Source organism: Schistocerca cancellata, chromosome 5, assembly GCF_023864275.1.
Source record: "Schistocerca cancellata isolate TAMUIC-IGC-003103 chromosome 5, iqSchCanc2.1, whole genome shotgun sequence".
NCBI classification, from domain to species: Eukaryota; Metazoa; Arthropoda; class Insecta; order Orthoptera; family Acrididae; genus Schistocerca; species Schistocerca cancellata.
In genome coordinates this window covers 298,550,115-298,567,316 of record NC_064630.1, presented here as the reverse complement: position 1 = coordinate 298,567,316, position 17,202 = coordinate 298,550,115, and the positions used below count along the sequence as shown (strand labels likewise).

General features: G+C 37.4%; 1 protein-coding gene across 1 annotated transcript in view; it reads left to right on the top strand.

Annotated features, from left to right (window-relative positions):
• The window catches only part of LOC126188103 (integrin alpha-4-like), a 506,794-nt gene that overhangs the window by 120,793 nt on the left and 368,799 nt on the right, over positions 1–17,202 (top strand). Inside the window, exons 7-8 of the mRNA XM_049929569.1 lie at positions 12,379–12,477; positions 12,701–12,789. Coding sequence (XP_049785526.1) covers positions 12,379–12,477; positions 12,701–12,789 — 188 coding nt within the window. The remainder of the gene's footprint in view (positions 1–12,378; positions 12,478–12,700; positions 12,790–17,202) is intronic.

The following is a 17,202-nucleotide window of genomic DNA, read 5'->3' as shown; positions in this document are numbered from 1 at the left end:
GGAAGTACCAAGACTAAGTGCAGTTTTAGATCTATCAGTGGTCAGCTATGTTCCATGAAACTGGAATAGAGTATCTCATCTCCCAGTGTGATAAATGTATTAGCATTTGATGATTACTTTTGAATGGAACCATTGCATGATCCCATTGTGCCTGATGTTCAGTTTTCATTTGACTGACCCCCATAGTTAGCTTTTCCTGTGTGCTCGTAATTTTTAGTAGTACTAGGGTGGATAACGTGTGTCTACAACTATATCTACATCTATGCTTTGCAAAGCATTGTGAAGTTCATGGCAGAGCATACATCCCATTGTACCAATTATGAGGGTATTTTCCTGTTCCATTCATGTCTAGAATGCATGAAGAATGATAGTTTAAATGCCTTTGTGTGTGCTATAACTAACCTAATTTTGTCCTCAAGATCCTTACAGAAGTGATACATATAGTATATTCCTAGAGTCATAATATAAAGCTTTTCCTTGGATCATTGTAAGTAGACTTTTTAGGATAGTTTACATCTATCTTAAGGAGTCTGCCAGTTCAGTTTTTTTTATAATGTTTTTGATACTCTCTGATGGCTCAAACAAATTTGTGACCTTTTCTGCTGCCGTTCTCTGTATACATTCAATATCCCATGTTAGTCCTATTTGTAATGGGTACCACACACTTGAGCAGTATTCTAGGATGTCTTGTACAATGATTTGTAAACAATCTCCTTTGTAGAGTGATTGTGTTCCCCCAGTACCCTACCAATAAACCAAAGTCTGCCACCTGCTTTACACATGGTTTGCATCCTTGTAATCATTTCATTTCATATTCCTACAAAGTGATACACTCAGATATTTGTATGAGTTGCTTGATTCCAAATATGATTAATTGATGTTACAGTCATAGGACATATGTTTTTCTTTTCTTTTTTTTTTTTCATTTTGTGAAATGTACAATTTTACATTTCTGAACCTTTAAAGGAAGACACCAATCTTTGCATCTATTTGAAATCTTAGGATCTGCCTGAATATTTATAGAGCTTCCTTCAGACAGTACTTCACTACAGATAAGAGCATCATCAGAAAAATTATTAATGTTGTCTGCAATGTCATTAATATACATCGTGAACAGCAAGGCACCCACCATACTATCCTAAGTTACACTCAAGGTAACTTCTTCATTTGTCAATGACCCTACATCCAAAGTAATATACTGTGTTCCTCTCCACCAAAAAATCCTCAATCCCGTCTCAAATTTCATTTGACATCTCTTATGATTGTACTTTTGCTAATAAACATAGATATGGTTCTGATTCAAATGCTTTTCAGAAATTGAGAAACATTGCATCTACTTGATGGCCTTGATCTAAGACTTTCAGTGTGTCTTGTGAGGGAAGTGCAAACTGGTTTTCACATGATCAATGTTTTTGAAATACATGTTGGTTGGCATGGAGGAGTTCATTCTGTACAAGGTACCTCATTATGTCTAAGCTCAGAATATGTTCTAAGATTGTGCAACAAATCATTGTCAAGGCTGTTAGGCAGTAGTTTTATGGATCAGTTCTATTGCTCTTGTTGTAGATAGGTATGACCTGCACTTTCTTCCAACAACTGGGCACAGACTTTCGTCTGAGGCATCTATAATAGATTATAGTTAAAATAGAGGCTAGCTCACCTGAAAATTAAATATACAATATGATAGTGATTCGATCAGGACCTGGAATACTCTTCAGTTTTTAGGGTTTCAGCTGTTTCTGAACTCCACTGATATTAATACGTATTTCACTAATGGGCACAGGTCATCCCCATTTTCAAGAAGGGACGTTGAACAGATTTGCAGAACTATAGATCTATATCTCTAACGTCAATCAGTTGTGGAATTTTGGAACACGTATTATGTTCAAGTATAATGACTTTTCTGGAGACTAGAAATCTACTCTGTAGGAATCAGCATGGGTTTCGAAAAAGACGATCGTGTGAAACCCAGCTCGCACTATTCGTCCACGAGACTCTGAAGGCCATAGACATGGGTTCCCAGGAAGGTGCCATGTTTCTTGACTTCCACACGGCATTCGATATAGTTCCCCACAGTAGTTTAATGAACAAAGTAAGAGCATATGAACTATCAGACCAATTGTGTGATTGGATTGAAGAGTCCCTAGATAACAGAACGCAGCATGTTATTCTCAATGGAGAGAAGTCTTCCGAAGTAAGAGTGATTTCAGGTGTGCCACAGGGGAGTGTCATATGACCGTTGCTATTCACAATATACATTACTGATCTTGTGGATAACATCGGAAGTTCACTGAGGCTTTTTGTGGATGATGTTGTGTTATATCAAGAGGTTGTAACAATGGAAAATTGTACTGAAATGCAGGAGGATCTGCAGTGAATTGACGCATGGTGCAGGGAATGGCAATTGAATCTCAATGTAGACAAGTGTAATGTGCTGTGAATACATAGAAAGAAAGATCCCTTATCATTTAGCTACTCTATAGCAGGTAAGCAACTGGAAGCAGTTAATTCCATAAATTATCTGGGAGTACGCATTAGGAGTGATTTAAAATGGAATGATCATATAAAGTTGATCATCAGTAAAGCAGATGCCAGACTGAGATTCATTGGAAGAATCCTAAGGAAATGCAATCTGAAAACAAAGGAAGTAGGTTACAGTACATTTGTATGCCCACTGCTTGAATACTGCTCACCAGTGTGGGATCCGTACCAGATAGGGTTGATAGAAGAGGTAGAGAAGATCCAATGGAGAGCAGCACACTTCGTTACAGGATCATTTAGTAATCGTGAAAGCATTATGGGGATGATAGATAAACTCCAGTGGAAGATTCTGCAGGAGAGTCGCTCAGTAGCTCGGTACGGGCTTTTGTTGAAGTTTCGAGAACATACATTCACCGCGGAGTCAAGCAGTATATTGCTCCCTCCTATGTATATCTCGTGAAGAGACCATGAGGATAAAATCAGAGAGATTAGAGCCCACACAGAGGCATACCGCATACTGACTATCCTTCTTTCCATGAACAATATGAGACTGGAATAGAAGGGAGAACCGATAGAGGTACTCATGGTACCCTCCGCCACACACCATCGAGTGGCTTGCTGAGTATAGATGTAGATGTAGATGTAGATGAATGTTGGCAGTGGTTCAAGGATTAAATTGGGGTAATAACCCTGGGCCTTCCTTTAGAATAAACATTTGAAAATAGGATTAAACTCTTGCTTTGCTGCCATCAGTTTCAGTTCCTGTGTCATTTGTGACTGACTGGACACTAACTTGGTGCCATTAACAACATTTATATATAACAAGAATTTCTTTGGCTTTTGTGAAAGATCATTTGACAATATTCTGCTATGGTAGTCACTGAAGGCTTGCTCTTTTGACAACCAAATGTGTTCATTGATCCTTGCTCTATGTATAAGCCTATGCTTTGTTTACGCCTGTAATGCAGCAGTGCCTGTTTCTTTACAGTTACTGCATACCACGGAGGTTCCTTCTCTTACAAATTTTTCTGATGGATACATATTTCCCCACAACATTGTTAATTATTTTGTTGCACTTGAGCCATAATTCCTCTACATTCTCCTGTCTTGCAATAAAATTTCTATTTTTGTTTCATTGAGATATTACATTATTGCTCTTTTGTGTAGTTTACTGAACGTATATACCTTTCTACTTCTTTTAGTTGGCCTTTGCACTTTTGTTATAATTGCTGCCACAACTGCCTCATGGTCATTGACACCAGTTTTGAGTGGACATCCTCATAGAGATCAAGTCTATTTGTTGCCATTATATCTAACATATTGGTATAATGAGTGGGGTTCTAAACTCTCTGTTTTATCTAGTTTTCAGGGGAAGCAATTGGTAATATTTCACAGAATGTCTTGTCTTGTCCGCCACTAACAAAACTGTGATTTTTGAATGATTGGAATATTCTCCAGTGATTACAGTGTTTAGGGGGAACTTATGCATTAGCAAACATACATTTTCGTGTGTGGGTGCAGGAGTAGCTTGCATTGGTCCATGAAAAGCTGAAGACATTGTTGGCCTTGATCAGCCTTCTTCAGGCTGCTGACTGAGGATACAAATAACATGACACATTGGACAGGACACCTCAGGTATCACTTGGTTTACCCTCAAGCTCTGGGCATGCAGGCACCTTCCAGCATATCCAACACAAGGGATCTGCCCTCACTGTAGGATGATTGGGGGGTTGGAAAGAGCTTCCATCTCTGAATGTGAAGGGTGAATGCAGGATCTGGCCATCCGGTCCAGCTCATTCATCCTGTGAGTGGACAGGTGGTCACTTCTTCAGCAGGGTCTGAGGAAGCATGTGGGGAGGAAGGGAAGGGTTACTAGATAAAGGAAGTTCCAATGTAAGTGGGTAAGTTTAGGAAAATAGTGTCCAGGGCAAGATGGAAATTGAATGTGTGGTAGTTATGCCTGCCGGGAAGCCTCATCAAAGATGTGAAACAAGGCCCTGCCAGTGGCTATTGTGGTTGCAAGGTACAGTCATCAGTTGACTGGGGCTATTTTCAACATCAATAACACCTGTCAGTTGGGTTCTGAGGCCACCCTCAGTTTGTATGGGCAGCTGGCAGAAGTGGCAGGCACTTCTGGCCTCACTCACCAGGTGCAAGCAGAGCTCACCATCTTTAATATAATATATAGAATTGATTATGCTGCTTGGTTTAGAGCCCAATGGAGGGTTTCAGCCAAGGTTTTTTGATTCTGTTATGGTCTTGACAGCAGAATTCTGGGCCTGCATTATGGATTAGAGACTTGCAAGTTCCCTCTTGATAGGTCAGGTTGCATTACATGCAAAAATCAGTTACTTGGGTAAAGGAGTACACATGGCTTTTTTAAAATTATTATTATTATTATTATTATTTTAAGTCCATGCAACAGTTTGAGGACTTCTTATGAATGCTTGGCAGTCAGGATGTAGATATTGAAACCAGATTACATACAAAGCAAAGGCACTTTGTACATTAAAATTTTAACAGTAAATTACCAAAGAATTTTTCCAAGTTCCTGAATTTACCGCCCTTCAGGAAAGTTGTTGCACTCAGTTTATTCTTGGAACTGAGAGCTGTATACAACCTGAAGCAGAAAGTTCCAAAGTATCTAACAAGGTATAGGACATACATCAGAAAAACAGATTAGACACTATGGGACTGACAGTGTTCATTGCAGTTAATGAAAGTATTGTCACTTTTGAGATTGAAATCATGTCTGGTTGTGAAGTAATCTGGATATGAGTAACTGACCTCAGCAGACTCTAGTTAATAATCAAGTGTTTTTACTAGCCACCCAATTCTGCCACAATAATTATAGAGTCATTCCAAGAAAGAGAATAGACAGTAGTGCGAAAATAACTCAGTCATGTAATATTAGTTGGAGGTGACTTTAAACTACCAAGTATAGACTGGGACATCAATGATTCATTGCAATTGGTAATGGCAGACAGTATTGTCAAGTAGCTCTGAACATGTTTTCCAAAACCTATCTTGGACAGCTAGAGCCACAGCCCAAATGAAATGGAAATATTTTATATCTTTTAGCTACAAGCAGACTTGACCTAATTGTCAGTGCCAGTACAGAGACAGGAATCATTGATCGTGATATCATCATAGTGACAATGGTTACCAAAGTTAATAATTCTGTCAAGGAGACTAAGGAATTATTTATCCTGGAAAGATCAGATAAGCAGTTATTAGCTTAATACTCAGACAGTGAACATACATTGCTTAGCTCCAATGTGTTGGATATGGAGCAGCTATGGGCAAAGTTTGAATTAACTTTAAAATATGCCCTGGAGAAGTATGTGTTGAGAAGGTGGATTAAGGATGGAAAAGACCCATTGTAGTTTAACAACAAAATTCAAAAAGTGCTGAGGGAGCAGGATATGTGTACCCTTGGGCCCAAAGAGCACAGGCAAAAGTTAGCAGAAATTCATGGGTCTGCAGAAAGATCTATGCACATAGGATACAACTTCATTGTCATATCTCAGTGAAGGATCTTGCCAAGAACCTGAGAAAATACTGGTCCTACATAAAATCACTAGATGGGTCATTCATCAGCCAGTCTGCTCTGACAACAGAAACCAACAAAACAAAAGCTGAAGTCTTAAATTTAAAATTTGGTAAACATTCTCACAGGAAGATCTTACAGATATACCATCATTTGGTGTTGTCACACATACAGCTCTATGGAGGACATATAAATAGACATCCCTGTTATTGAGAAGCAGTATAAATATATAAATATATAAATGTACACAACTGACAACATCCATACATTTTAAAATGTCCACAGATGGCTAAATAAATAAATAAATAAATAAATAAAAAATAAAAGTTGGAAGTGTTGAAAACAAATAAGTTACGAGGTCATTATGGAATACTGATTCTGTTTTACAGTGAGTACACTACTGTATTGGCCCTTTGCATAGCTTGCATACCCAGCTCAGAGTTCTAAGCAACTGGAAAAAAGAGTAGGTTACTAGATAAGGATGAGAAATGAAAAAACGAAAAAAATTACACACTCATATCCTTAACATTGGCATGCTGCATAATACATGAACTTTGAGTATAATAAATTTCATTGAGCATGAAAACCTTTTGCCCGCAAATCAACATGTATTTAGAAAGTATTGCTCATGTGAAACTCAGCTTTTCCTTTTCTTACATGATATCTTGTGAACCATGAATGAAGGCTAACAGGAAGAGTCCATATTTCTAAGGTTCCAGAAAGCATCTGACATAGTGTCCCATTGCAGACTGTTAACAAATTTCGGAGCTTACAGTTTAGATACCTGGTTATGTGAGTGGCTTGGAGACTTATTAAGTAAGAGAAACTAGAATGTGTCGATGATGGAGATTGTTCATCAGAGACATCTGGAGTGACCCAGGAAAATGTGATAGGACTGCTCTTGTTCTCCAAAGATATAAATTAAATGATAGGATGACCAGCTGTTGTGTGTAGGAAAGTATTGCTATTGTTGACTATAGCAAGATACAAGATAACTTAGAATTTCTATTTCATGTCATGAATGGCAGCTTGCTCTAAATGTAGAAAAGTGTACATTATGCAGATGAGTAGAAAAGACATTTTGGTAATGTTCATATAGAGAATTAATGGTGTGCTGCATGAGAAAGACATGTTGATTAAATATCTAAGTGTAATCAGACAAAGCAATATTAAATGGAATGAAACATGAGATTGGCAACAGGGAAGGTGAATATATGACTTCAATTTAATGGGAGAGTTTTTGGAAAGTGTAGCACGTCTGCAAAGGAGTCTGCATTTAGAACATATTTGTGATTCATTCTCGAGTACTAGTTGAGTGTTTAGCCTAGCCTACATCTACTGTGAATCTCTCACCCAGCAAAATGTTCCAAGTAACTGGAAAAAAATGCAGGTGTCTCCAGCATAAAAGAAGAGTAAAAGAACAGATCGACAAAATTACAGACTAATAGCCCTAATTTTGGGTTTACTGCAGAATTCTTGAACATATTCTCAGTTTGAATATAATAAACTTTCTTGAGATGGAGAAGCTTATGTCCATGAATCAGCATTGTTTTGGGAAGCACTGGTCATGTGAAACTCAGCTGGCCCTTTTCTCACATGATATACTGTGAACAATGGATGAAGGGCAACAGGCACATTTGATATTTCTAGGTTTCTGAAAAGCATGGTGGCCCATTGCAGGCTGTTAATGAAGGTATGCACATTAGGAATAATTTCTCAGATATGTAAGTGACTCAAAGACTTCTTAAGTAATAGAACCCAGTACGTTGTACTTGATGGTGAGAGTTCATCAGAGACAAAGTGTATCGTCAGAAGTGCCCCAGGAAAGTGTTATGGGACCACAGTTGTTCTTTATATAGATAAAAGATTTGGCAGGCAGTTGTTTGTTTGCTGATGATGCTATGGCATATGATAAGGTGTCGAATTGAGTGATTATAGGAAGACACAAGACAATTTAGACAAAATGTCCAGTTGGTGTGATGAATGCCAGAGTGAATGAACTTCACCATACTGCATATGTGGTGTCCATGGCTTGCTTCTCTGAGAGACAGTTCTGGATGTGTGAAAAATGTAAGTTAATGCACTTGAATAGGAAGAACAAACCTATAACTTTTGGACACAGTATTACTAGTGTCCTGTATGACACAGTCAAGTAATTTAAATATCTGGGTGTAATGCTGCAAAGCAATATGAAATTGAATGAGCATGTGAGAACTGCGATGAGCAAGGCGAATGGTCAACTTCAATTTATTGGGAGAAGTTTACAAAAGAATGATTCACATAAAGGAAATGACTAGTAGAGCTACAGGGTGGCTTCCGCCCTACACAGTATGGTGGCTTGTGGAGTATATATGTAGTTGCAATCTTGCTACTGTCAGGCATTCATTCTACATATACTCTAGTGATCTACAGTTTCATTATCATGTCTTTAGTTGACTTGCCTCTACTAAACCCATACTGATGTGAGCTGATCCCATGTAGCATCTCTGATCTTTTACTACTTTGTGTAAGAGTTTTTCAAATATTTGACTGAGAATGTTTACATGTGAAATTAGTCTGTGGGATTTTGGCATCACCTGACCCTTCTCTTCTCCTTTACTAATGATGACAGCCTCAGCATTCTGCCATGGAGTAAAGACCCTTCCTTGCAAGTGATGGTCAATGTAAAGTTTGCACAAGTATGTATCTAATTACTCATTTGGTCATATCTACAGCTACATCTCCATGAGGCTTTTATTACTTTGGCAGAGATCTCATCCAGCCCTGGAGATTTTTTCTCACACATCTGCTGTGGTCCATAACTTATGGATGAACTTCACCATACTGCATATGTGGTGTCCATGGCTTGCTTCTTTGAGAGACAGTTCTGGATGTCAATGTCCACTTCACCTCTTGACATCTGTGCTTTTCTAGCAAAATAGTGTATGAAGTGATGAGTTACAACAGCTAGCTACAGTCTCCCATGAAGATGATGAGCAGCAGCCTAATGGAAATACTATGTAGTTTACATGACACAATCGAACACTATGCCCAACAACCTTTCAAGTTGTTTCAATTTTTTTTTTTTCTGAACAGTAACATAATAACTTGAAATCAGACTCACATGTTCTTTTTTATGAGAGACTGTTACATTACAAGAATTGTAGGTATCATTTAATGACATAAGTTGCAATTTCCATGAATATGGTTTGGATTATAATGTGACAGAAACCTGGGATGAAATTTCCTGACTCCCTGGAGGTAAATTTGCCTATGGAACTATTGTTTTGTTATGTTCACTATCAGATCACATAACAGACTAAATAAAGTGGTAAGTTAAGACAAATGTAGACAGTTTTCCACTGCTATTCAAGAAAGAAGTAAATGAAACATGATATGACAGTTATAATATATGCGAAACAAAATATTATGCAAAAACTGTCAACTTTATAAGAACTTTGATTTCAAATATTGACTTAGAACAAACAGGCCTGTGAGTAGAATAACAAATTTATGTACACTGTAGACTACAGTTTGAACAAGATAGAAGACAACAAAGACTGACAAGAGGGCACATAAGAAGGAATTATGGCCATATGGGCTAATATTTCAATTAAAGTAATCAATAATCGAAGATATAATGTAGTTAGATAGATAAAAAATCTACTCACAAAGTGGCAAAAGGATAACACACACACAAAAGGTATTACAGTGTGCAAAATTTCGCAGTCAGTTGCTTCTTCTTCTTTCGGAAACCTTGAAGGGGAGGAAGTGGTCTGAAGGAAAAGGACTGTAGAGGTTTAGGAAAAGGTGTGCAGTTTGGATAAGTTACCCAGAACCCTGGGTCAGAGGAGACTTACTGGAAGGGATGAGAAGGAAGACTGATTGTTAGAGACTGAACAAGACAAGGTTTGAAAACCTGAGAGCTTAAAGGTGGAAGACAGGGTAATACACAAGACAGAGATTACTGCCAATACATCATGCATGAGTTAATAATAGCAGAAAGCTATCACATAAAGTGCACTTAGCTTTCTGCTCTTATTAACTTGTGTGCAATGTTCCGGCAGTAACCTCTGTTTTGTGTATTACCTTATCTCCCATCTTTAAGCTCTCAGGTTTCCAAATTTCATTTGGTTCAGTCCTCAACAATCAGTCTGTCCTTCTCATCCCATCTGATAAGTCTCCCTGACCCAGAGTTTTGAGCCACTTTTCTGGACTCTAACCCTTTTCCTAAACCTCACCAGTCTTTTCCCTTCACCCCCTTTCCTATCCTTTCCTTTCCTTTAAGAAGGAGCCACTGGCTTCAAAAGCTTGAAAACTGCAACACTTTTTAACTGTGTGTTTTCCTGTTGGCACTTCATGAGTAGATTTTTGATCTATCCAACTACATTATATTTTCCACTGTTAATTACTTTATTATATATTGATATATTAGCCCATGTGCCCATCATTACTTCTTATGTAACCTTCTTGTCACTTTTTGTTGTCATCTATCTTGTTCAAACAGCCATCTGTTTCTGCCTTACGTGAACCAGTCTTTCCTTCTTATCCCATCTGATCTGGGTTTTTAGGTGACTTTTCTGAAGTCACCCCTTTTCCTAAAACAGTAATATTCTCAACCAGATAATTAGGTTTCCTTCAATGCATAGTATATCTATTTGACAGAAGATAAGTGTTTGAAAATTTGTTGTGGACAATATATTTAGTAGTATACCAATGGTTGCAAGTCATATACTGTTCCAAAATCATTGATCCTTTGTAGCAGTGTATACAAATGAACATAATCAGTTTTTGAATATGTTATATAGTTGGACAGACAAAAAAGTCTAGTCACCAAGTGGCAGCAGGAGAACACACATACAAAAGGTATTACATTTTGCAAGCTTTTGGTACCAGTGGCTCTTTCTTATGGCAGAAGGATTGAAGGGGAGGGAAGAGGGGTGAAGGAAAAAGACAGACACACTTAAAAGACAGGCCCTATTAGAAGATACTTACACATAAGCTTCTGGCCACAGCCTCTGTCAGAAAAACATTAACACACACCATTCATTCACACAAGCTAGCACACATCATGCACATGACTGACAATTGCAGCAGCTCAGGAAAGAGTGCTACAGGAAAGAAGAAAAAGAACAGCTACTGAGAAGAGTAATGCAATAGATAATAGTAACAAAGGAAAATATGACAGGGTTGTAGGATGGAAGAAAGGTTGTTCAGCAAAATAAAATAAAATGGAAACTCCTGGTAGGAATATCAACAAAGTAGGGAAAGATCAATTGCTACTTACCAGTGAAGGCCATGGCAGAAAGCTTGTGTGTAAGCATGTTTTAATTACGCCTGTCATATTTATGGTAAGTAGCAATTGATCATTTCCTAATTTGTTGATATTCCCACGTGGAGCTTCCATTGTTTGATTTTGCTGAACAGCCTATCTTCAATACTACAATCCTATGATGTTTTCCTTTGTTACTATTGTCTGTTGCATTACTCTTCTCAGCATCTGTTCTTTTTCTTCTTTCCTGTAGCATTCTTTCCTGAGCTGCTGGAGTTGCCAGTCATGTGCATGATGTGTGCTAGCTTGTCTGAATGAATGGTAGGTGTTTCTGTTTTTCTGACAAAGGCTGTGACCATAAGCTTATGTGTAAGTATCTTCTAATTGGGACTGTCTGCAACTTAGCATATCAATTTTATGGTATGTAGCAATATATCTGTTCCTATATTGTTGATATTCAGTCACTCAGCATGTGTTCTAGGATCACTTCATGTACACATTGTCACTTTACAGAAGAAGGGTTGCCAAATTGGTGAGCACTACAGTAACATCATTCTACCACTCAGCTGCCTTTTTGAGACACAAAATATTGAATATATGCCTTATTGTGGTTGCCTCTGGTCCGTAAAACCATCTCATGAGCATTACCTACAAATTATATTTCATAGGTAACCTGAGAAGGATGTAACAGAACTGCAGGCTGCTGTTTTGGGTATAGTTGGTGTGGCTGTGTCAATGATAAAATGATACACCCAAACCTTCCTTCCTAACATCAAGATATAATTTTCCAATGTTACCTCTTGTTAATCTGGACCATGAATATGATGTCACTTTGTTTTTTGCCTAATCTGCTACATTTATGATCCACACTGTGTGATACATTCAACAGAATGTTTCATAATTTATTGGGGGAGTTGTTACCACAGTGCAAAATGAGTCTATTAATCTGGAAACAGCTCTCGGTTGCCATGCATTTAAGTTTACAATGAGTGGATCAGTGATTTCATAAGAGATGCATCATTATTTTCCTCATTTGATTTTAGGTTATATAAAAGATAACTACTCATAAGTTACTTCATTTCTTTTTAAATTTTAGGGGCTACAATTTCTTATAACATATCACAAGAAAAGAGATGTGGAGCATACAGCAGCCACATAAGGGGACCAGACTTAAACACTGAACCAGTTTACTTTGGTAAGATACAGCAACATCAAATTGTAACTTCATTTGAACAATTATTTAATTTTTTAAAAAATCTTTCTCTTCTACTTCTTCTGTATTATACTTCTATATTTGTAATATACATAATACTTAGTTTGAGTTTAAGTACATGAACACACAATTATAAATGCAGCTTTAAATGATTGGAAATACAATTTATTAAAGCTTATGTGAAATTTGAATTTCCTTCCCAAAGGTTATGCTGTTTCTGCTGGAAACTTATTTCCAGACAAAGGCCTTGTTTATGCAGTAGGTGCACCACGGGCCTCTCAAGGAAGTGGAATGGTGAGTGTGGACAAAGTAGTTTTCTTACACATTTAGTTGCCATTTTCAGCAGAGCACTTAATAATTAGAAAATGTATTGACAGTAATCTGACACTTACTGTTTTTATACAGACTCTTCAAATAAGAAATTTCATCAGCTGCACACATCTCTTCATCAGTAGGTTTAGAGAAGTTCAACATTTTGCCAGTGCAAAATGGTGTAACTATGAAGAATTAATGCCCCCATCACTGAGAAAATGCTTCCTTTGAATCATGTAAGGCAGTACCAGGCCAGTGAAAGCTACAGGTATTAGGAGGATGGCATGAGCTACCACGAGTTTCTAAACAACCTGTGACACAGGGTTTAACAGATATTAAGTTGATAAGATCAAGGTATTGTGGTGAAGAAGTAATATTTAAGGTGTGTGAAGGGAAATGTGGAAAAAGAAAACACAGAAATTGTAGATCATGCTCTATTGGTGCTGTAGGCTTGTAGCTGTTAAGTATAGTGTGAAGAATCATATTATTTTTTCTTTCTTCATTCTTTTCTTTTTATACATGTAAGCTATATATATACACAAAGCCAAAGATAAAGTAACAAGTTGTTTTGTAGCAGAGATAATCTTTTGATACAAAAAAGAGACGAGATACATTCTTCAATTGTTTAATTTCTGTATCTTCACCTGTTTGGTTCTTTAAGTGGTAGTGGGTGGACATATGGTGAAATTTATCACACCCGTAATTTTTACAAATGTGTATTTCATGCGAACATTAAAAGGTGCTGTAAAAAGTTGTTGGGAAGGTAAAGTTTTAGTCATATATTCACACCGACCATACCTGTCTGTTCATCACCTCACCCATGCCAAGAATCCTGCATCAGAAGGTACAGAGTAGACAAGAGGAAACTGTGCGAGCAGTGGAGGAGCAATCCTGCAATGCGTTTATTATAATCAGGACTCTGCACAATGGAATTAATGTGAAGAATAACATAACTTAAATGATAAATATTGATATTAAATGTATTGGCAATGAAGGTATGTTGATATGTACCAGCTAAAGTTCACCCAGGATATATGTAGCTTACAATTTCTTTCAATTATTCTTCCCAATTAAGTTTTTGAATTATTCAAGCAGCAATCCCCCCACCATCACCACCACCACCACACACACACACACACACACACACACACACACACACACATTCTGCCACTATTCAATGGTGACCATTTAAAGGATGGCACCAAGCGAAATATGAACAGATCTTTCAAATGTTGAGATAATTTTTTTTTTTAAGATTAATGATTCATTTTATTGTTACAAGACACTAATGAAACTTTCATTGTATTTGTTACATGTCTATGAGATTGAGTCTCATAAAAACTTGAAAGAGAAAATTAAAATGAAGTTCTGCCTACAAATGGTGATTTCAGTGGTAAAGAGAGGAAACTGCAATGTTGTATGCTTATATGGCCGCATTTGTCACTGTCTCTCTAGCAGTAGATAATCTCCTGTCCTTCCAATTAATATCCTTTATGGAAAGTGCATTTCTACAGAAAAGACGAAAATTTGTGTAAAATCATCATTAAAGTGCAAGATCAGTCATCAGATTCTATAAGACTGTGTCAGATAATAATTAGGTTCATAAGTGAATATGCAGCTAAATCTACTTTCATTGAAAAGTACCGATACAGACAAAATTTCATTTTCGAAATTTTTTTTTCATAATTTTGTTAAATATTATTCACAAGAGAGTCAAAGGAGATGGGCATCATTAAAAATTCATTACAAAATGCAATATGCCAAGATGTCAGAAATCTGAGCTTGGCAACAGTTGAAGTTAATGCACCAATTCGTGAACTGGCTGATACAACCAAAATAAAGGGGTTGGCATCCCACTATAAAAAAATGACACTGATAATATACACTATTTGATCAAAAGTATCTGGACACCCCAAAAAACATATGTTTTTCATATTAGGTGCATTTTGCAGCCACCTACTGCCAGGTACTCCATATCAGGCCTTGGTAGTCATCAGACATTGTGAAAGAGCATGGACTTCCAGTGTGGGCAAGTGACTGGTTATCACTTGTGTCATATGCCACTATATAAGATTTCCACACTCCTAAACATCCCTAGATCCACTGTTTCCAATGTGATACTGAAGTGGAAACGTGAAGGGACATGTAGAGCACAAAAGCATGTAGAACGATCTCGGCTGTTGACTGACATAGACAGTCAAGAGTTTGAGAGAGTTGTAATGAGTAATAGGCAGATCTCTATCCAGACCATCATACAGGAATTCCAAACTGCATCAGGATCCACTGCAAGTACTATGACAGTTAGGTGGGAGGTGAGAGAAATTGGATTTCATGGTCAAGCATCTGCTCATAAGCCACGCATCACGCCGGTAAATGCCAAACGACGCTTTGCATGGTGTAAGGAGCATAAACACTGGATGATGGAACAGTGGAAAAATGTTGTGTGGAGAGACAAATCATGGTACACAATGTGGCAATCTGATGGTAGGGTGTGGGTATGGCGAATATCAAGTGATCGTCATGTGCCAGCATGTGTAGCACCAACAGTCAAATTCGAAGGCGGTGGTCTTATGGTGTGGTCGCATTTTTCCTGGAGAGGGCTTGCACCCCTCATTGTTTCGCATGGAACTATGACAGCACAGGCCTACATTGATGTTTTAAGCACGTTATTCCTTCCCACTGTTGAAGAGCAATTTGGGGATGGTGATTGCATCTTTCAACATGATTGAGCACCTGTTCATAATGCGTGGCCTGTGGTGGAGTGGTTACACAACAATGACACCCCTGTAATGGACTGGCCTGCACAGAGTCCTGACCTGAATCCTATAGAACACCTCTGGGATGATTTGGAATGCTGTTTTCATGCCAGGTCTCACCAACTGATATCAATACCTCTCCAGAGTGCAGCACTTCATGAAGAATGGACTGTCATTCCCCAAGAAACCTTCGAGCACCTGACTGGATGTATGCTTGTGAGACTTGAAGCTGTCATCAAGGCTAAAGATGTGCCAACACCATATTGAATTCCAGCATTACCGATGTAGGGTGCCAAGTACTTGTAAGTCATTACCAGCCAGGTGTGTGGATACCTTTGATCACATAGTGTAACTAATCATGATGTCACTTTTATGATGATCAATGAGACAACTTCTCAGTTCTCACTGGGATTTTTTTTTTTTTTTTTTTTTTTTTCAAATAATGAAACTCAAGTGCATGACAGCATTAATTCCTTTGATATTATTTGCTCAAGACATTGCAAATGCAAGAATGGGAACCAGTTCATAAAAGCAATGTAAATACTAGTGAGACACACAATTTGACACAATTCATGCAACTAATAACATAACAGTTTACAAAACAAAAGAAATTTCAGGGAAGTGTAACACAACAGTTTTCAAAACAATAGGAATTTCAGCAAAGTGTAACACAACAGTTTACAAATCAACGGGAATTTCAGGAAAGTGTAACATAAGAACTTAAGGGTATAGGACAACAGCTTATACACCAAAATCAGGAATTTAACAATGTCAATAATAGTATTAGCCAACAGTTCTGTGAGTTGAGCAAAACTATACACACTGAATTATCTGATGAACTATCCATGAAGTTGACAGAGATAGGTAAACAACTAAAACAAGAAATAATGACTGACATATCCCGCAATATAACTATGTTAACAGAAAAAGTAACATCTGTAGACGATAAACATGAACAACTTGTAGTTGAGTTACAAAGCCTTAGTGAAGCATAGTCTAAAATTCAGGGGATGCAATCCCAAGCAGATTCATCAGTAAAAGTAGTGATGGACACAGTCAGCATGCTCCAAGGCGTATACAAAAGCTTACCTACTGAAGTACAAAAGTGAAGTCTAAGCATAGAAAAGTTATGTTTAGAGTCAAAATTTGACAAAAAAAACAGAGAGATAAGATACGTGCAGATGTATAGGAAATAACTGAAAAGGCTGAAACCAGGATGCTGGATAATGGCAACACCCTTGCTAAAAAGGTAGTGTCAGAGTGCAAAATGTATGTAGATACAATAGAAGAAGCTCTAAAAGAGAAAGAAAGTCAACTTCTAGCTAAAATAGTTTCAGGTTTAAAGGAAGCAGAGGAAAGGTTACGAGGCAGTGTTACCAAAACTACTGACATTCCAAAACAACATATGACAGAAAACAAACCTAAGCTTTTAGAGAAGTTAGATACCTTCACCAGTTACTCACAATATGGGGTTATTTCATTTCATTTTTCATTTCATTTTATTATCTTCCTGTAAATAATTTACATGATGTAGGAATTGTCACAACAAAGTTATCATACTAGTACAAGTCTACACACATAATAATGGAATATCACTTTCAAGGTATTTTTTAAAAGTACAAATTTAGACATATAAATT